This window comes from Phodopus roborovskii, unplaced genomic scaffold (genome assembly GCF_943737965.1).
Source record: "Phodopus roborovskii unplaced genomic scaffold, PHOROB, whole genome shotgun sequence".
Taxonomy (NCBI): domain Eukaryota; kingdom Metazoa; phylum Chordata; class Mammalia; order Rodentia; family Cricetidae; genus Phodopus; species Phodopus roborovskii.
This window is the reverse complement of record NW_026126409.1, coordinates 14,965,180-14,987,676: the sequence shown is the minus strand read 5'-3', so window position 1 is coordinate 14,987,676 and position 22,497 is coordinate 14,965,180. Positions and strand designations below refer to the sequence as shown.

General features: G+C 39.8%; 1 protein-coding gene across 1 annotated transcript in view; it reads left to right on the top strand.

The window, feature by feature from the left end:
• Csmd1 (CUB and Sushi multiple domains 1) overlaps nucleotides 1–22,497 on the top strand; it is a 1,460,794-nt gene that overhangs the window by 1,093,028 nt on the left and 345,269 nt on the right. The window contains exon 11 of the mRNA XM_051182080.1: nucleotides 20,177–20,280. Coding sequence (XP_051038037.1) covers nucleotides 20,177–20,280 — 104 coding nt within the window. The remainder of the gene's footprint in view (nucleotides 1–20,176; nucleotides 20,281–22,497) is intronic.

The window sequence follows — 22,497 nt, the reverse complement described above, 5'->3', positions numbered from 1 at the left end:
CAACTACTGATTCAACACAATTTCCATATGTAGGAGAGAATCCCGCAGACAATTTTGCCCTTTAAGAATAACTGGTCATGTTTAAAATTAAGGAATTTTCAGCTTATTAAACCTGAATATTTTGTTTCTTAATTTGAACATGGGCTAAATATCTGAATGAGGAATGGGAAAACAAAAATGTCAACTTCTGTAGTTTATATTTTTAAGTTTTATTTTAAATGTATAACTGTGCTTGTATATATGTCAGCTCTGCACTTGTGTACCTGGTGCCCCTGAGGTGAGAAGAGGGTGTTGGATATCCTGGAGCTCGGAACCTGTTCTCAAAACAGAAATTAATCTTTCAGTTTAATGTGGTCTATAAGGTTCTTATTTGGAAAGATGAAGGGTCAGCTGGGAACAATCAGCTCACTGGACAAAAGTCCCGTGGACTTCTGTATCATCCTCACAATCTTTTTACCGGTCTGGCTGGAGAGAGGAATTGCATTTAAGGTGACTTTCTTTCTGAAGTTCCATGGTGTCTACTTCCATCTGAAAATTAATCCTAATGAACAATGTCTAATGAAGTGCTTAGTTTGGAGTCCTGGAGGAGCTCGAGAGAGTCCCCCCCCAGCTTATTTAAATGACTCTTTGGGGCATGATTATTTATTTCTTGTTTGTTTCGTTTGTTTCTTCTTTTCATGTCGATGCCCTACATTAACTCAGCTTTCTGAGTTGTTCTTGGAACAGAAGGCTGTCCCACTGCTTTCTGATTTCCCCATGTGTGGGGCTGCTGCGCTTTAGTACATAGAGATAGCGGGCCTGTCAGTCACTTTCAGACCCTGGCTCTCCTGTCATTCATGTTTAAGGAGAGCAATGTTGCTTCTGCATATCATCACTCCGAAGAGTATGTTATTTGTGTAGCACTTACCCTCACCTAAATGAGCACTGGAAATTAGATGAGCATTCCCTGCATCTTGAGAATGACAAGTGTTGCATGTGATCTCCACAGGGACATTCCTGTTCTCAACTGGCCCTCTGGGTTAAATAAACTTACTTAAAATGACTAATTTTAAAAGTATGTGTTATATATGTAGACATGTGTACTCCTATACAATAAACAATTAAGAATACCTAAAAGGAAGGAAAAATAATCATTGGTTTATAACTTTATCATAAAGTATTTTTGTATTTAATTTGTTTTTCTTGCATAAATGATTATCTATAGTTACAATTTATGGTACACTTGTTTTGAGGTTGTGTTACAGCAGATATCAGGCAGAACCACCTGGATCCCACCATGTTAAGTAAGAAATTAGGGCTGTTTCTTGGGGTCCTTACTGTCCCTAAATAAAAGAACTGAGAAACCTACACAGAAGAAATTTCAAGGATAATTTGATTAGCATTTAAAAAGGAAAAACACAAAACAAAAACCTCCAGAGCAGGCTAGTTGTAAATTTCAGTGGCTGCATGGAGAAGGAAGGTGGAAGAGGAGGAGGAGGAAAAGGAGGGGGAAAGACATTCATTAGCTGCCAGGTAGGGTCCAGGGACAGCAAATGACTACTGAGAAAGAATGAAAAACCCACAAGTGTCAGGAAAAACAAGTTAGGCTTTGGCACGTGTCCAAAAGAAGGAAACAGAGTTACAAAGAAGAAAACAGGAAACTTGGAAACTTACACTTTTCTATTTCTGTCTATTCTGAAGAGGGGTCAGACTCCCCTTCTTCCCCCTCCCCCCAGGCCACAGGGCTCTATAGGGGACAGCACCAGGGACAGTTTCCAAAGAGGCCACCATTTCAGAAGGGAAGGAAGGATTGATTATCCCTTGGGTCCCTTTAGCCAGGCTTGCAATGAAGCAGCTTTGGTCAGGAGCAGATTTCTCTCTTGGCAGGGGGTAGTAGCTTTCTCTTACAGCTGGTGTTCATCCCCACCCTCACAGTCACACTACTGAACTGTCAAGCCTGTGACAGGCCTTGCTTAAGCAGAGAATTTTGCACTTCTCCCTCAAGTCCAGCTGTGTAGGTATCCAGCAGAAGGACCTTATTGTTTGCTTGATTGGCTGGAATGAGTCCCATATCTGTACTGCATGGGAGTTGGATTATTATTTCTCATAGTTTCCATGTGATTTGTCTGCTGTGGCCTCTCAGACTAACTTCCCACTCCAGGTTTCTTCATTTGTTTTAATTTCTCAGCCTTCTTTTCCACCATCATTTTCCTGAGATTTTAATATCCATACCCTGCCCCTCCAACAAGTCTCCATATAAGATCATATAAAATGATTTTGCTGATGTTACAAGGGAGACATTACCTTGGCTACATTAAAATTCTTCCAGAAAAAGCACCCTGCCCCAAAACACCATACATATAATAGTAGTATGGCCTTACTCTATTTACTAGTGCAGAGGCAGAAATAGGAAATGAGACTTCTTAGCTGGCACAGTGGATGGAGAAGTTAGATTGTGAATTTGAGGGGATCCTGGACAATACAGTGAGTTGACCCACATAGCCAAATCAAAAGAAAAAAAAAAAAAAAAAGAAAGGATGCTTCTCATTAAGAACCATAGCAATCTAAGACGATATATTTCTACAGACTTGACTTTAGTTACAAATCTCACTGCTGTTTTTCAGGTGGATGTGCGGCCTGAGGGCTGTGAACCAGAGGGCTACTGAGTTTATTCTAGGTCTCTTTATGGGATCATAAAAATGACACCACCACAGTTTTTGTGCTTCCTTCCTTGAGGGTCATGTCAGCCTTGTTTCTCTGCCCCATTCTCCCTTTCACTCTTCCCATCAATCCCTGTAAAAACTTAACAAAGGGGATCTTTTCAAGTTTTCCCTCTAATAACAGATCTATTCCTGGGCAATTCTGAGAGGTGCAGAGTCACCCACACAGTACAGAAGGAACAGACATACACAGGCTCAAACCTGATAAGGGTGATGGTCACCTTAGTGGCCAAGTTCCTCTGCTAGGAGGCTGAGGTCATCATGGCCCCACCGCCGACTCTATGGTTCCACAGATATCCTGTGCTCCACACCAACCCACATCTGTGTCTTGCTTTCTATGTCTGTGGCTTTAAACTTAAAGACAAAAATAGACAAACAAAACCTAAACATTCCAAGTATGAATGAGTCTCTTTGGCAACTGAAAGATATTCAAAGAGAAATGAACAGGTTTGTGTTGATTCTCATAGTAATGTTGTTACAGAAATGGAGTGGACACATGGCTTTTCACAAGCAAGCTAACAATAGTCCACCAGTAAAATAACTCAACCAGGCCTGGCTTGCCTGGTTTGGGAACTAGTCCACTGTGCAGGGTTGCTGACACCCCTAAGTGCAATACTGAGATGTTTTGCAACTTTAAATAAAATTCTTCATTTGTTTTCCTGGAAAAATTTGAAGTTATTTATAACATAAGGTCCACAAATTTCTTGGGACTTGGTGATATAAATGACTGATGAATAACTTTTATGCTTTACAGAATGTCCTGTATGGAGAGTAGGTAAATTATGGTACATTCTTCCTGGTTAACAGTGTGGACTTTTGCTAACATCTACAAGGCCTTGAGTTTGATTTCCAGTACTGGAATAAAGAGAGAGAAGGGCAGGAGGGAGGGAAAAAGGAAGGAAGAAAGGAAGGAAAGAAGGAAGGAAAGAAAGAGGGAGGGACGGGGGGGGGAGGAAAGGAGGGAGGAAGGAAGGCGAAAAAAGAGACAACAAAGAGCAGCCATTGACATGAAATGACTGAGTTCACATCCCTGATTTTCCTCTTGCTGTGAGACAGTGGGTGAGTCACCTGGTGTCACACCACAAAATCCTCAGTTGTCACAGAAGAGATATGAAGTCCATCTTCTCCACAGACACTGCGAAGACAGAGTAGACCACTAATGTTAAAGACAGGGAGGAGTTAAAAATGGGCAGAAATTAGAGACCTGCTCAGATTTCTGACTATTATTTTAGTCTCTGCTTCCTTGTTGATCATAAGCCATTTTAATACCTGAAGGACCCTGACACATGCCATTCACTTAGGAAGCAAGTCAGACCCATGGTTTGATACAGGAAAGTTTCATGTTGTGGTAGAGCATGGGCTTTGTTCATGGCTATCAACTATTCTGCAATATTTTTCATCCCTACTATGATGATGTGTCTGAAGACTGTTGCTCTCTCCCTGTCCTGTCTCTGGAAATCAGTTACTTTCCTTTACTTGCATTGATATTTCTGAAACAGGACAGACCAAATGGCTGTGTTCCTCTACTTAACATACAAAGTAATGTTTAGAGACCTTTGAAAGGTCTAGGGCTCTTCTGACTGAGGGTGGCTGCTTTGGCTGCCTTTGTGTGTCGAATGGCATGCCAGCATCACTATCATGCCATTAGGGACTGGGCACACTAGAAATACCTGTGTATGGTGCTCTTATTTATAGTAAAGGCAAATAGGATTGTCAAATGCACTTGACATTTAATTTTCTCAGATCTTTAAAATTGCAAGGAAACCATAACTTGCATGGTTCCATTGCAATTCTTGATATGCATTCAAAATGAATGCAACACTGGCGGCTGAGTGCAGTGGCTTGGAATGATGTCTTTGTGTGTGGGTGACCTCTCTTTGCAGCTGAACTATCAACAATGCCTGTATTACCATCTTGCTTATGGTAGGAGGAGTAAAGACCTGAAAACCTTCAATTTGTAATAAAAATAGATGAAAACCTTAGTCCAGCATGAAGCCACAGAAAGCAGTTTTCCGTGTGGACTAACTGTGGGAATTAAAGCCTGAGTGTCAGCAGACACTAGTGAAATGCAGTAGCCAACAGCCGGGATCTTGGAGAATCATCTGTAGGGTTGTCAGTGAGTTCCTGGTCCAAAAGCATCTTTTGCAGGGCATGGTAGTCTTCTCAGGAATACAGATAGGCTGCAAGAGCAGCTGGTGTGGGATCAAGCATTTTGCCTAAGCTGTTTCACTAGTTACTTTTCCTGTTGCTATAACAAAGTTCCCTCTCACAAAATCAATTTACATGAGAAAAGTCTTACTTTGGACTATGCTTCCAATGTGGTAGGGAAGTCATTTGCATTGAAATAATGAATGAATGGGTGAATGAATGTGCCACTGGGCCAGTGGGTGAGGACACATCATTATGAGAAATAAGACAGCTTGCAAGGAAGCAAGACAAACTGCAGACTAGTGATGTCACCAAATGGACCCAAAAATGTCTACCATGGACCAAAGATGTGCTTGTTGTGGTAGGTAAAACCATTTCTAAATTCAATTAGATTTTTACACTTTGGACTTCTAAACTAGATATTTCTAGATGTAAGGAGTGGCGATTTCTGTAAAGAATGCCTGTGTTTTTGTCATAGACATCTTCACATGTGTGCCCACATTGGCTTCTAAAAACAACTTCATGGCTTTAGTAGCAATATACAGGGATAGGGATGTTACACCATTCAAGGGTGTTTGCCTAGTATGAGGAATTCCTTGACTTTGATCCTCAACACTAAAAAAACATAAAGTCACAAGGTCACACACAGTTAGGCAAACCTTTTGGAAACATATCAACAGATTCATGGAAGCTCAAAATTGAAAAAAAAAAAAAAAGAAGCTCAAAATTGGAGTTATTTTTAAGAGGTATATTTTCTGAATTTAAAAATATGTGTAGCTGAGTTTTGACTCCATCACTGGCCCATGAGTGATATGAAGCTTTTCTTAAAGGATGCACTAGGATTTTATCTAGGCAAAGTATGCATTTAAATCAATCCCATGTTGTGTTTTACCAAAAAGCTGAGTGAGCACCTCTAGGGCATATTTTTGTGCCTGGTAGCAAGAACGGATGATGTCACTTCACTGTACTTGTTCAGTGACTCTACACACAGTGATTTTCAGTGACTTATTTTCAAGATTCTGTTATGAGCAGCCTTTTCCCACAGCCTCACCAGCACCAAATAACATACAGAGATGCTATATTAGATATAAAGCTGTTGGCCAGTTAATAGCATTTCTTATTGGCTAGCTCTGTCTTAAATATTAACCCATTTCTATTAATCTAAGTATTTCCATGTGGTCTTATCTTACCAGAGAGAGAGTCCCAACCTCTTCTCTCTCAAGTCCCTACATCTTGACTCTCCTCTATTACCTCTCCCAGAATCCTCCTTGTCTCCTTATCCCACCTATCTTGCTTTCTTATTGGCCAACAGTGCTTTATTCATTAACCGATAAGAGAAACATATTTATAGAGTGATATCTCCCCTCAAATTCTTTTAGGATATTGTTATGATAGTTGGGGGCCCAAGGCTAGCACCTTATTCCAGGTTGGACCAAGTAAGTCAGGAACAATACATCCAAAGTTATTTTCACTTCAAAGATGCATTTTCATAAGGCTTCTCTCTCTCTCTCTCTCTCTCTCTCTCTCTCTCTCTCTCTCTCTCTCTCTCTGTCAAAATAGGGAAAATACAGAACTAAGCAAGGGGCCAGGGATGAGGCCAGAGGAGGGAGGAGGGAGGAAACAGGAGGCAGGCAGTGCCAGAGCTCCATAAGCACTGGCATCCCTCTGAGCCAGCAGAGCACAGCCCTTTTCTCCTTCTTGGCAGAGAATCCTTTACCTGAATGCAAGTATCCCTGCCTAGTCCTTGTCAAGAGCCTGTTCTCTCATTTGCTCCCAATTTTCTTAATCTGCTCTGGTGTCTTAATGACTTGGAGGGTTTGTGCATACCTGTGAGAGGACACGTTCACACCTTCTCTTCACACTCTGAAGAAATGAGAAACTGCAGGTGGGAGAGTGGAAGAACAGAACTGATGCTCTGGTCTTATCTCTTCACCCTGTTACCATGGCTACAGAATCTGCCAACCTGATAATTGCTTTCCTGACCAGGTAACCTCACACCTGGCTGCTGGGCTGGCAGGGCTCCATCCAGCTCAGGAAGCAAGGTACAGTCAGATTGCTGTTGATGTGAACTGGAACTCCACTCAGGAAGTAGAGACTATTAGTTATAAACTATTTTCTAACTTGTTCCTCCCAATCCCCCACTTTTTCCTTTTCCATGTTTTTCTGAGGCAGGGTGTTATGTGGCTCAGGCCAGTCTTAAATCTTAGTGTAGCTAAGGCTGGCCATGGACTTCTTTTTTTTTTTTTTTTTTTTTTTTTTCACTTGAAAATGACTTCTTTTATTTATTTAGGGTTATTTATCTTATTTTATGTGTCTGCTTTGCGCACGCGCATGCGTGTGTGTGTGTGTGTGTGTGTGTGTGTGTGTGCCTAATGCTCCTAGAGGTCAGAGGAGGGCTTTGATCCCCTAGAAATAAACTTATAGATGGTTGTGACCTGCCATGTAGGTGCTGGAAATTGAACCTGAGTTCTCTGCAAGAGGTGTCAGTTTTTTTTTTTTAATTAATTTTTATTTATTTATTTATTTATTTTTATTTAATTTTATATAACAAAGTCCAATTAAATGAAAACAAACATTTATACACAACATTTGGGAATTTGGGCGTCGCTCTTTCCAAACTACTTCCTGCTGGTAAGGGGCGCTGTCTTGGGGGATTCGAAGAAGATTCAGATATCCTAGCTGCAGTCTGCAGGGCTGCCTTGTCCAGCCTTTTGGAATGTAGGATCAGCCTGTACTCTGTTTCAGGCGGTCTGGCGTGATCAAACCACATTAGTCTGGAAGGAATCCACATCTTTTCATTTTCTGTGGAAACAAAAATAGAAAAACTTTTCCCCAGTAACTTGTTCTTCAACTTAAATTTTGGAGTCAAAGCATTTTGTTTTTTTTTTTTTTTAAATTTATTATTTTACATGTCGATCCCAGTTCCCTCTCCCTCCCTCCCTTCCTCCCTCCCCTCCAGCCCTCCCTCCCTCCTTCCCTCCCTTTTGCCCTCTCTGCCCTCTCCCATGCACTCTAAACACCCTCCCCTCCCAACCCCCCACCACAATACCATATGTAGGGGAATGCCATTCAGTTGGGGTCATGTAGATCTGACAGGTCCTATGAAGTAGGGATTAGGGCCTCTCTCCTATCTCTAGAATAAGGCAGTTATCCCTCCATGGGGGATATGTTTGCAAAGTCCTTTTGTGCACCAGGGATACATCCTGGCTCCACTGTCTGAGGTCTCTTAGACTGCTCAGACCTTCTGGCTGAGACCCATATTCAGGGGGGTCTGAGTCAGTCCCCTGTTGGCTTCCCAGCTATCAGTCTAGTGGCCCTTAGCTCCTCCTTGTTCAGGTAAGCTGTCTCTATGTACTTCTACCACATGGTCTTGTCCTCTCCATCTGCTTCTGGGTTCTAGTTCGACTCAGTGTTTATGTATGGGTGTTTGCTCCTGTTTTCAACAGGCATTAGTTGAGGACTCCATGGAGAAGTTAGTTGTTGATCTCACTCTCCGGGAAGGGCATTTATGATAGCCTTTCCACGGGAACTGAGATTGTTAGTTGGGAGCAGTCTTGTAGTTCCCTCGACCTTTCTTTGTGTTCAACTTTATCTTCAAACCAATATTGGCTCCCTCTTTTATGTTCTCTCTCTCTGTCTCTGTCTTTCTCTCTCTCTCTTTCCTATTTTCCATTTCTAACCAGGCTCAATCCTCCTGGTCGCACATGCCTTCCTCTCCTCCCTCTCATTTTCTCCTACTTCTCTCTCCATTAGCTGTCCTCCCCCACTTTACCTGAGGTCTGGGGGACTTGTCCCTTCCCAGTTCTGTGAGGGACTTTATATGAATCTCTTAGAATACAACTTGTATCCTAGTTCCTCTGGTGATGTGAATTATAGGCTGGTGATCATTTGATCTAATTCTAAAATCCATATATGAGTGAGTACATACTGTGTTTCTCTTTTTGTGACTGGGTTACCTCATTCAGGATGGTTTCTTCAAGTGCCTTCCACTTGCCTGGGAATTTCAAGATACCATTATTTTTTCTGCAGAGTAGTATTCCATTGTGTAGATGTGCCACATCTTCATTAACCATTCTTCAATTGAGGGGCATCTAGGTTGCTTCCAGGTTCTTGCTATTACAAATAGTGCTGCTATGAACATAGTTGAACAGATGGCTTTGTTGCATTGATGTGAATCCTTTGGGTATATGCCTAAGAGGGGGATTGCCGTGTCCTGTGGTAAACTAATTCCCATTTTCCTCAGGAACCGCCATACTGATCTCCAAAATGGCTGTATGAGTTTGCACTCCCACCAGCAGTGGAGGAGTGTTCCCCTTTCTCCACATCCTCTCCAACATAAGTCATCACTGGTGTTTCTAATTTTAGCCATTCTGGCAGGGGTAAGATGGTATCTCAAAGTTGTTTTGATTTGCATTTCCCTGATAGCTAAGGATATGGAGCATTTTCTTAAGTGTCTTTCAGCCTTTTTGATTTCCTCCATTGAGAATTCTTTCTTCAGTTCTGTACCCCATTTTTTAATAGGGTTATTTGGTGTTTTGTTGACTAGTTTCTTGAGTTCTTTGTATATTTTGGAGATCAGCCCTTTGTCGGATATAGGATTAGTGAAAATCTTTTCCCAGTCAGTGAGCTGCCATTTGGTCTTGTCAACTGTGTCCTTTGCCTTACAGAAGCTTCTAAGTTTGATGAGGTCCCATTTATTAATTGTTTCTTTCAGTGTCTGTGCCCCTGGAGTTATGTTCATGATAAAGGTATTAGAGAGGTCAGGGATAACAGGAATATACCTAAACATAATAAGAGCAATATACAGCAAACCAACTGCCAACATCAAACTGAATGGAGAGAAACTTAAGCCAATTCCTCTAAAATCAGGAACAAGACAAGGCTGTCCTCTCTCTCCATATCTCTTCAATATCGTACTAGAAGTTCTAGCTAATGCTATTAAGACAACAAAAGGAGATCAAGGGCATCCAAATTGGAAAGGAAGAAGTCAAACTGTCTCTATTTGCAGATGATATGATAGTTTACATAAGCGACCCAATAAACTCTACCAGGGAACTCCTACAGCTGATAAACACCTTCAGCAAACTAGCAGGATACAAGATAAACTCAAAAAAATCAGTAGCCCTATTTTTTTCAGACGACAAAGAGGCAGAGAAAGAAATCAGAGAAACATCACCCTTTACAATAGCCACAAGCAACATAAAGTATCTTGGTGTAACGCTTACCAAACAAGTAAAAGATCTATATAATAAGAACTTTGTGACTCTAAAGAAAGAAATTAAAGAAGATACCAGAAAATGGAAAGACCTCCCATGCTCTTGGTTAGGTAGGATAAACATAGTAAAAATGGCAATCTTACCAAAAGCAATCTACAGATTCAATGCAATCCCCATTAAAATCCCACCACAATTCTTCACCTACCTTGAAAGGATAATAATCAACTTTATATGGAAAAACAAAAGACTCAGGATAGCCAAAACAACCCTATACAATAAAAGAACTTCAGGAGGCATCACCATTCCTGACTTTAAGCTCTACTACAGAGCTATAGTTCTGAAAACAGCCTGGTATTGGCATAAAAATAGACAGGTAGACCAATGGAATCGAATTGAAAATCTTGATATTAATCCATGTACCTATGTACACCTGATTTTCAACAAAACAGCTAAAATTATACAATGGGGCAAAGACAGCATCTTGAACAAATGGTGCTGGCACAATTGGATGAGGGTGTGTAGAAGACTGCAGATAGACCCATGTCTGTCGCCATGCACAAAACTCAAGTCCAAATGGATCAAAGACCTCAACATCAATCCAGCCACATTGAACCTCTTAGAAGAGAAAGTAGGAGGTACCCTTGGCCATGGAATTCTTATCCTTCCTTGTACCTTCACCTCCCAAGAGCTGGGATTGCAAGTGTGAACACCACACTAGTCTGATGTTTCCATTGCAGTCACAAAGTGTAAGGATGGAAAAATTTAGCCTTATTTTCCCTAGACTCTGCCCCCTAACAGTGAGTAGGCCAAAGGTCATTCTGCGGTTTACGGACAGCACCTGTGAGTGAATAAGAACAGGAAATAAGCTGTGCCACACTACCCAGAAACCCTAGAGAAAGCAGACACCCTGGGCAAAGCTCAGGCTTGGATAGTTCAAATTGATTGGTCCACACTGGATGCTATGAGATAATTGGTTTACAATGTGCCGGCTTTGTTGTAACCCTATAAAAGATGTCTAAACCCTGTACCCAGGGTTCCCAGTCCTCTACCCCACCTGGAGTATGGCTGTGGACCCCAGTGCACTGGAATATAAAAGACCTCATGCTTTTGCATCAAGACTGCTTCTCGTGAGTGATTTGGGGGGGCTGCCTTTCCTGAGTAGGGGCGTGAGGGTCCATGCCTTCCGCGGGTCTTTCAAAAGCTTTCATGGCAATATTCAAACAAGGCAGCTGATGCAGACCAGTCAGATACAGCTTGCAATGGAGAACGAACTATAAAATAACCAGAGCTGGTTAAGTGTTTGAGAAAATCTTGGTTAGCAGTCCCACTTCTGTATTTTAATGACAAGGAAGCTAAAATGTACACTACTGGATGGCTCATCTAGACCGTAGGCCTGGGGTTGGTAGGATGCAAATCCCACAACGGAAATGGTTGTCAAATGCTTAGCTTTCCTCCAGTGCAGAAAGGTTTATAAAGTAACTTTTGTCCCTGGCTATTTTTAATATCCTGTAGTTTCTATTTCTAATTGAGAACATGTTCTGAACACTGATTCCACTTCCTCCTCCATGTGGTAAATCATGATTAGTGTGTTAGTTGTTGTTTATTTTATTTTTTGAATTTTTCACTCCTGTATGCAATGTATGTTGGCCATATCTATCCCCTACATCCTCCCCGCTGCTGCCCCTCACACACACATACCCTTCATCTGCTCTCTATATTCGCCTTTTTGGCTGTTTCTTTTAATTCACTAAGTCAGATTAGTGCCACCCATATACTCTTAAGTGTGACATTATCCATGGGAGCATGATCAACCTACCAATGACAGGCCATCAAAGGAAAATGACTCTTCCTCCAATAGCCATGAACTGACACTAGCTCTTCAGCTAGAGGAAGGGCATCTGCAGAGCCTGCCCCCTCCCCTCTGTAATACACGTTTTAACTATCTAGATCCTGTAGAGGTCTTATGTGTGTAACCACAACAGCTGTGAGTTATTGTGTGTAACATCCAAGTCATATCAAGAAGCCTGGCATCCCAGCTCTCTCCTGTAGTCAGACTTTATCTCACACTGAACACTGATGCACTTAGGAATCTCATTCCACAAACAGGAACTCTGCTCCTGGATGAAGTGAGGGAAGAGAACTGGCGTGGGAAAGCTGTATCTTCTTCAAAGTCAAATGTGTGGTAGCAAATGCAGCTAGCCCCTATCACTGCAATGTGGGCTTGTAAGGACCAGGTATGAGGTCTAACTTAAATTTTAAAAACTGATTTTTCTTGGACACATTTCTATGTTCCCTCTACATTCTGAACTGCCTGAGTTGAGGCTTCCAACACTAGAAAGTTATACCATATTTGCTGTCTTTGCTAGACAAAATCATGGTAGAAATCTATGGTTCATTACTCATATGGGAGTAGGGGGATTTTTTTCACTATTTGTTTTTAGACAAATACTAATTTCATGCTTTTTATTTTCAGCATAAAATACATAGAACATTTAGACATTTTTCTACAATATACTATAAATGCATACAAACTAATCAAGAAACATGAACTATTTTTTCCCCAAATGGTATATTATAGGTCTTAGTTCACTCATCTTAGCATAAGTCTTACAACAACTTTGAAAAGCATTTTTATGACTGAAATTAGTAAACAAAGATTCCACTCCCTATGGATTTCTCTGCAAAGCTACTTTGCATATGTTTTCTGTTTTGACAAGATCTTTAGAATAGGTTTCATCCATTGTGTCTTATGATTGAATTTGCCCCTAAAACTTCAATATTTTAATTATATAGATTTTGCTAATTCAATTTATGTGACTTTTTTTCATAATATTATCAGTGTGCATTATTTACAAAACTTAGAAGCCTTAGCCAAGCTAAAGGGCAGTCACTTTGTACCTGTAGTGTTGTACAATTCTTAAGACATCCTATAGGAAAGGTGCTCATTATTAACCCCAAATCATAGGTAAGCAATTTCTCCATTGCGGACAAGGCATACTTAGTAAGTGACTATGCCAACATTTGCATTCAAATGGTTTGATACAAAGTGTTTTTTTTCTTTTGTCTTTATGCTATGTTATTTTATATGTGTTTTAAGATATTTGAGACTTTTTAAAAATGCAAATAATAATAATAATAATAATGAAAATACGAAGCGAGTCTCCATAGCCTAGCCCCTCTATCACCTTAGTGGTCTTTATCTCCTCTTATCTGTGGGGTTCCCAGGCTGGAGGTGCTGTCCCAGGTACTTCCTGTGAGTGCACATTTGCAGTATCTGCATGATCCAGCTTAGGGGAAATGAAGGTGTTTATAGACATGGCTAAAGGTGAGGACAAGGTGATAGACCAATAACCATCTAAGCTTGGTGGTGCTTGGCTTTAACTCAGCAGTTCTCGACCTCCCCAATGCTGCAACTCACCAGTTCCTTGTGGTGTGGTGACCCCAACAATAAAATTATTTCATTGCTACTTCATAACTGTAATTTCACTACTGTTATAAATTGTAATTGAAAGTATTTGGTATCCAGGATATCTGATATACAACCCCCCCAAAGGAGTCATGAGCCATACATTGAGAACCTCTATTTAATCCAAGTGCTTGGGAGGCAGAAACAGGAACATCCATGAGGTGGATGCCAGTCTGGTCTGTATAGTGAGTTTCTGGTCAGCCACAGGTACAAAGTGAGACCCTGTCTCATAAAAGATGTGATCTGTAACCACCACTTTCTGGAACTTTTTCTAATACTGACTCTAAGTAATGTAATTTCCCAGCTTGTAGCCAATAGTTGGAGGCAAGAGTTGGTCTTCACCTCTTCATTTCTGTCTTCTCTATAACCATGTTGATACTTTCAATGCCTTGCAGAATCAGGGTTCCATTAAGCCTATTCTTGCTGAGTTCATACTGCTGCTATATGCCATTAGTAATGATGTAGATGGCTTGCACCATGAGGCAGGTTTACTGTATGCAGCCCGAGCTCCCTCAGGCTCTACCCAGCTCTGGCATGAACAGTACTTGAGTCTAGCTGCCTGGAGCCATCTGTATCAGGGTGTTCCCAACCTCTAACCTCTTGCTGATGCTCCCTTCCTGGTGAGAAAATGTGGCCTTCAGAGCTCAACCCCAGGGCTCCACACCATTTTTCAACACTGAAATAAGTTGTTACTGTGTTGCAGTAAATGTAGATGTTTTTATTTTTATCAGCTAGTCTTTTCTAGCTTATGCATATTTCATTAGATCTTTGTCCCCTTAAACATTATTCTTGTTGACAATGTACCTTTAATACAAGCTGAAGATAGTGAGACATCTAAATAAAATGTTAAAAAAAAAAAAACAAAAACGACAACAAAAAACAAACAAACAAAAAAAAAACTTTCTCTTCGGCTCCTCTGCGGAATAAGTTCACTAGGAAGCTAGGAAGGTATACATTATCTTTTAATCTGGGCCATGCAAGTCACCTGCTCTGATATTCCACTGAAAAATGAAAGTAACTTTGATTTGTGTTTCTTCAAATATAATCCACGTAGTCTCCTGAGTGTGCTAAGAGAATCCTTCAGTGTGTCTTGGTGTGAAATGGCTTTGAGGTGACATCGTCTTCACATTCCCTTGTAGCTGTGTTTTGTTCACACGGTTTATAATGAGCCACCTTTAATCTCCAGTCTCAACTCTTTAATGAGTTGTAGAATGTGTGCTCCATGATTTTTCTAATTATTGATCCCGCACCCTTTGTTATTAGCTCCACAAACTTCAATATCCTCACTTTTATCTCGAGAGCTGTCATTTTTCTCTCGCCACCCTTTCATCTTTTATCCCTTCACAGTCCCGCCTAAGATACATCTCTAGTCTCTGATTGATGTAGGCGTTAATTCTGTGTTTTGCCATCTTCTAATGATGTTCTGATTCTCTCTTTTGCAGTTATTGTATTGTGACTTTTAAATTCCCAGGCTCTCGATTTTAATAAATACCCTTCACAGTTTCACATGTCTGAGAACACATTTTAATAAGTTTCTGCGCTCTGCTAGGGAATCCTTTCGCTTCTGTGGCAAGGGCTTGGGAGAGGCTCTTGGGTGTCCCCCTGCTGCAGCAGCTGCCCTCCATGTGGCAGTTCTGTTAAACTTGTACTGCTCCCATCTGTAGCTCAAGCTTTCCCAACTGAGCTGGGTAATCTCTACTGTTGTTCTGTAAATATTCTGTGTCGCTGACAGGGTCACTGGCTTATTTTTCCTTTTTGCAGTTTATGTTAGAGATATGTATGTTATGGTATAGATTGCTCCCATCCATACACAAGAGATAAAGCACCATAGAAATAAACATAGAAGTATGGAAATGAACACAGCAGAATCTGGCAGCTGTGGACTGAGCTACAAGAGAGACAGCAAAAATGGTGTCCTGGATACTCCCATGCATACTTTTCTGTGTGTGCCATTTGGGCCCTTGGAGCCCCAAAGGGACCAGCAATTCTCATTTTGCAGAGGACAGACAGCCTAGGAGAGGAGCCATGTTCCCCTGTATAAGGAGGTCCAGGCCTGGCTTCTCTCTCACCTGTTTTTGTTTGCAGCGGTAAGAAGAGTGTAGTTACACCTGGAGTGATGTAGGAACCCTCTTCTCACAGCAGTGTAGGATATGGGTAGAGTCTGTCCAGTTCTATACGGAGATGCCACAGTGTATTCCACAGTGTACCATTTTGCAGTTTGGGAACAATATGGTCATACCTGAGCTTATATAGGAGCTGCAGATTGTAATTCCTTTAGATGTGCCAGATACACTTAGACAGATGGCTTTTCTATTAATCATTATTGTTTCCAGGTTTTTGGTTTTTTTTTTGTTTTTTTTTTTTTTTTTTTGTTTTGTTTTGTTTTTTGCTTTTTGGTTTTTTTTTATGACTGGCCATTATAATCTCAAGTAAATACATGAAGAACTGCTAAGAACATCTGATAATTACTACTTCGTAAGAAATCACATACTTTTAAAAATGTGTAAGGAATTGCTACCAGCAACAGTGCTAATAATCGCCAGCTGTCCATTGTTAGGTTTTCATGAGGAGATTCAAACCTGGGCAGCTTCCTTCCAATATACAACTTGGAACTGAATGAGCCAGATAGAAGCTCTGGGTTCCCAGAACTCCTTCCTGGGAACCCTCAACCCAATCCATGGGATAAAGGACAAACCCACAGTTCTTGATTAGGCATTCAGGAATTACTTTTTGCCAAGATGCAGGGGTTTTCACTAAATTTTTATGAGACTATTTGAAACTTTTGAACAATTATAACTCTTTCTCTGCTTAGTTTTCCCCACCAGCATTATTTCTAACACAGGCATAATACTTAGAAGAATAAATGTACTTGGAGGGTGCAGAGTGGTCTCAGCTGTTAAGAGCACTGGCTGCTCTCACAAAGGACCCAGGTTCAGTTCTCAGCACACACAGAGGCTTACAATCACCTTTCTCTGTCGAGCATAGGAAATGTTCTCCTGAAACAAACACACAATTGTACTTTTGTGGACTTTTTGTTTTGTTTTGCCTTGTTATTGGCATTATATTTTTCTTATTTGTCTTTTGCTTGCTTTGATTTTCATATTTCTCTGTTGCATCTTTAAAAACTATAAAGTTTTCGACTTCTGATTGAGGCAGTAGATCTTAAAACTGCACAGCTGTACAGTAAAGATATATATATATATATATATATATATATATATATGTATATATATGATATGTTTGTTCATAAATACCCACCTGTGCATCACTGCCAAAGTATCAACTGCATCCCATCTAATGGGGAACAGGGAGGTACAGAATCTGCTCTACTGTGAAAGCTATGTTGTTTGTGATTTTAAGATGTATCAAGAATTTTGATGAACTACTATCCTTATTTCTACTCTTTATGATCATTTTGCAAATGACTTGCCCATATCATAACCATATCCACTGTGGTTTTTCTAGTGTGGCACATAACTGACTGAGATAACTTCAGGTCTCAAAATAAAATGATCTTGAAGTTCTGATTTGCCACATGTTTGCTAGCACTGCATCTGTCTTCCAAATTACAAGGAACAATTACATAGAAGACAAGGAGGCTGTTACATGCATTGTACTAGGGAGCCACAGACACACACATCTCCATGAATTGGCAAGATGATCTCTATATTACATTATTGAGTATGACGTCCTTGATTTACAGAACTAGGCATGTTTTCTAAACTAAACACATTTAAAGGTGCATTCACTCAGCAGCTTATGCATGTACTCTCCTGATCCTAGTTGTTGCAGATTCATGTTTACTATAGATTAAAAGGGAAGTGGAAATGTGTCTGTCATTCAAATGAAGATATTAGGAAGATCTCTCTATAATACAGTATGCTGAAATAATAATAAGTTTTTAGTGAACTACAGAATACAAAGACTAGTGGTCACACAGACACAGACAGAAGCATTAGCCCATGGGGTGGATGCCAGATATTTTCAGACTTGTCACTGGCAATGAAATACTTACTGTCTTCAATTCAAAAACTACCTTCTGGAAGGAATTTCTTGGAACACTGATAGTGAACTGAAAGTATTAATCAGAGAAAATAAGGAACTGAGCAAAGTAAGACCCTCCCCCCTTTCCAAACCAGTCAGTCAGAAGCCAGTGCGCCCTCTATAGGGAACAGAGGAACTGCAAGTCTGGCTTTAGTGCCAACATTTCAGCTTCTCCATGCAGCTAGGACTTGGGAGATTTTCCATCTTTTGCAGGTGTTTAGATCTCAGCTTTTATCTGTGTTCATCCTCAGCCTCTCCAGGGAGGGCATTTTTGGATGTGCTCAGTGACTTAACGTGGCTTTATCCATCCTTGCCAGCAGGCTCTACACATGTCAGCATAGAACATACAGGAAAAGTCATGGGAAACAACAGCCTAGGATGTGACACTCTGGTTTCTTTATCCCATTACTCTATGACTCTTTCCTCCTATAGTCAGGAGAGAGGAAAATAGAAGCAAGAAGCTCCCTCAATCTTCATTTTAATATGAAAAATTTAAAGAAGGTTGTGACAGCTGTCAACCCCACACCTGTTTCAGTACAAATAATGCATTCATACACACACCACAATTTGAATTAGTAGTCTTTAAATGAATTGTAATAGCCATTTCTCTAATTTTAGTAAGAATATATAATAATACAAGCAATGCATCCTTTATTAACATTGTTAGGAAAAATCAGCCATCTAAAGACTATCCTATGTGTGTTAAGTTGATGAGTCTTAGGGACATTGATCTTACTCCAAGCATCACTTGCTTTTTATGAAAATAGTCTAAGAGGCAATCATTTGATTTCTCTGTACAAGGTACACACACTCAGTCATAAGTAGCAATTTCTGTTTTTCCTCTCCCATCTGTCTCCCTTCCTCACCTACACCCATGTGCCACTCCATCACTCATTCATCCATCTTTCTGTACTATCATATATCCATTAAATTATCTACATTAGGCAACATCTATCCATATACACATACTTTAATATATACCTTGCCTAGCAGCCACTTAACCATTTATCTACCATCTGTCATCTACCTATCATTCCATAGGTTTACTTATGATCCATTTACCCATCCATTTATCTATCATCCACCCATCTATCCAACACTCATCATCCCACAATCTATCCACCATCCTCCCATCCTTCTATCAATCTATTTATTAATCATATATCTATCTTTCTATGCATCCACTTAACTATTTGTCCATTTACTGATCTGTCACCTACATATCCAGTAGTATATCACGTATTTTCTATCACTTACCATCACCAATAACTCATCTGCCTATCCATATTTTTTCTTCTGTCTATCTATCTATCTATCTATCTATCTATCTATCTATCGATCATCTATCTATCTATCTATCTATCTATCTATCTATCTATCTATCTGTCATCTATGGCAACCTGTTGATATCTTCTTTGTATGGTTGGCTTTCCAAGGCTTAAGTTCCTGACAGCTTTGATCGTCTTGCCTCTTGATCACAATGTTGATCAACAAAGGGAATATTTGTTAGTTTGTTATTTCAGGAAAAAACTTCCTATTCTCTACAGAGAAAGGTGTTCACATGCTTATAGTCTGTTGGTGGCTCAAACAGAAACCTGTCTAATGTTTAGCATAATGATAATCATCATGTCCAAATATGCTATATTTATATAGTTCTTTAATTGTGATATATATATGTCTCTCTCTGTCTCTCTCCGTCTCTCTCTGTCTCTCTCTGTCTCTCTCTCTCTCTATCTCTCTCTCTCTCTCTCTCTATATATATATATATATATATATATACATTTTTATTGTATACATACCAAAGCTGAAATTAACTCAGGGCTATGTTTTGTTTTGAATGATGCTTTTAGCACAGGGGAATACATCTTCTTGTTATCGTTATGTTTTTGTCAGCTTCATTCCTACCCATCTCATCTGTCTGTTTGTCCATATCTATCCATCCTTCCTACCTCCACCTACACACACACCCACCTGCCTATTAACCCCCAACCACCCACCCACCCACCCATCCATCCATCCATCCATGCATTCAGTTATCTAATCGACGTCTGATGGTATAGTTTATTGATTGAGAACTTGACTTGTGTGGGTAAAGCCTTGATTACCATCCTCAGAAATAGGAAAGGGAAATGAAAAGAAACTGCAAGGATTTGTGCTGCTAAGTGTAGTATTAGATCATTTGTTTCTTAGCCTCAGAAATCTCTCATGTTATTGGGAATAGTAACATGAGGTCTACACAACTGAATTTAAAAGATTCAATATAGGGTATCCTCAAAATCATGCCTCATTAACTACAACAATATTCCTCCTGCTTATATCAGCTCATTCTTGGTTAATCTATTCACCTGAGTTGTTATGCTGTACATTTGATAGACATGTAACTTGAAGAGAATTCAGGTAAACAAAAAGAACATTTTAACTCCACAAATACTAAAATTTCATCCAGCCAGACCTCAATTATCCATGCAGCAACTTGAGGCAGCTTGGGAATTATTTGGCATCCATCTGAATTAAGGAGCTGGAGCTAACCATGAAACTATAAATGTGCATTGCCATGGAAGGTCTATATTGTGCCAATAACTGTGTCTTCCCTTTGGATTTAGGTCATCAAGCTTGCTTTTGAAGAGTTTGAGTTGGAAAGAGGCTATGACACCCTGACAGTTGGAGATGCTGGGAAGGTGGGAGACACCAGATCTGTTTTATATGTGTGAGTATGCCATTTCACTATTCTTCTCAACATGCAGTACATTGATAAGTACACTCCCTGGACATGCTAGGGGCAATCACTCTTACTTTGCACAAGGACTAACTGAAGATCTCATTTTACCAGTATGAATGGTTTTCATTATTTTTTAAAAAAAATATGTTTATGGCAAAAAATAAAATGAAAAAGAGAGAAAGACAGAAATTAGGAAGCATGCCCTCCTCAACTCAGGCCTCCCTGTAGTCCTCTCTCTCTCTCCCTCCCCAGTGTGAACAGGTGTTTTTGGAATAGTTGTTTTCTGGGATAATGCCATATGCTTGCTGGGAACCGTCATGCTCTATAAAACTACCCAGTAAAAGAAGATGAGATTTCAGAGTAAGTGGGCCAGAGTCCCACCAGGCTCAGGGCAGTCTGCAGGAACCCTGCCATAGGTCTCTTCTTATGCCTGAAGTTTCAGTCTTTGTAACCCATAGCAAAGTTTACTTCAGGAGCTTTAAGCTCTGGGTTCTTCTCAGTTTTCATCAGATCTGTTTTTTGTTTGTTTGTATTCTTTTAAAATTTAAAACATATGATCTTGGATGTCCATATTTGTAGATCTTGAGCTGAGAGGAAAAAGTTTCATCCTCTTCTCAGATGACTTCAGGCAGTAACACTGGAAACTTCTGTCACTCATGGCATGATGCTAAGGGACTTCCCTCCCTTTTCTCAGTTTGTGTGTATGTCACTATGTGTTTCTTTTTTATCTTGGGGAATGTGGTCCTTGACATCATGGAAGCATAGACAGGAAAGGGGTGCTGTTTCTCTTTGTGGATCCCTTCCTTAGTTTTGGAAAGCACCATGATGGAAAACACTGTGTATGCCTGGGTGTATTGATGGTCCTCCCTAGGCTACATGGGGGCTTGAAACATTCACTCTTTCTGCTGTTAACATTGTAGCAGATGAGCATCTCTTTGGGCTCATTTTGTCATTGCCAATACCCACTATGACTGACAATAATCAATGCCACATACCTTCCAGTGGGTACAATGACAGCAAGAATGATGTCATAGCCAGGTGTTACCCAGCACACCCTGGGTCGTCTAATGTGTACTGCATTCTCATTCCATTTTGTGGATTGTGGATACACAGTGCCATACTTCTGTTAGTGATGGATCTCTCCTGGTTCCCAAATGACTGGATGATGAAGAGGCAATTCCAAACAAGTTCTGTACTCCAGGTCTCCACCACTGTCATGTGGATATCATTGTCCTTAAATGGGTCTCCTATTCTCACCAACACTGTCTTCTTTAGATTTTGTAGCAGCCATACAGTGAAAAACTCCTGTTGCAATATGTAGCTAATTAACTTGCCTTTAAGAAATTTTTCTAGCAAAGAAATTTAAGAGATAAAGAATATCACTGTTTATGATATTATTCTTTGTTCAACTTTATTAGATCATTTATGAAAATTTATATTTTCACCAAAGTGAAATACGAAAGCATTTATTTGTCCATAACACTCAACACCTACACATATGCATGTACCCACATATTTGTAAATATTGATGTATTTATTACTTAATCATTATAAAACTGTTGTAAATAAAATATTCAGACACTGAAATTAATCAGACCCATAGACTACATAATTTAATAAATGTCTATATTTGGAGCAGTCATTCAGAATGGAAGCTGTGGAGCTCCACATTGCTTTTACACTTTTGATATCAAATGTATATACTTATACTTTTGATATCAAATCCAGCACCAAAAAATGAAAAATTCATGGCAATTAGAACCAGATAAATAATTACCTTTACTGACAATATCAGAGACTTGGAATCAACCTAGTTGTCCATCAGCAGATAAATGAATGATGAAAATTTAGTATATGTAAAATGGACTATTATTCAGCTTTAAAGAAAAATGTAATCACAAAATTTGCAGGAAAATTGATAGTCATAAAATGTACAATATCAAGCAAGGTCACATAATCTGAGGTTAAATATATATATATATACATATACATGTATATATATATATCTCCCCATAATATATTCGTTATAGCCAGTAATATGAATATATGTAAATAAGTACACATGTTGGCATAATACCAGATGTGGAAAAGAGAACAAGAAAGGCTAAATATCAGGAGATTAGGAAGAACCAAGTACAGGTGATAAATATGAATTTTGATTATATATTTATAACAATATATGCCAAATGGCTCTCTTTTTTTTCT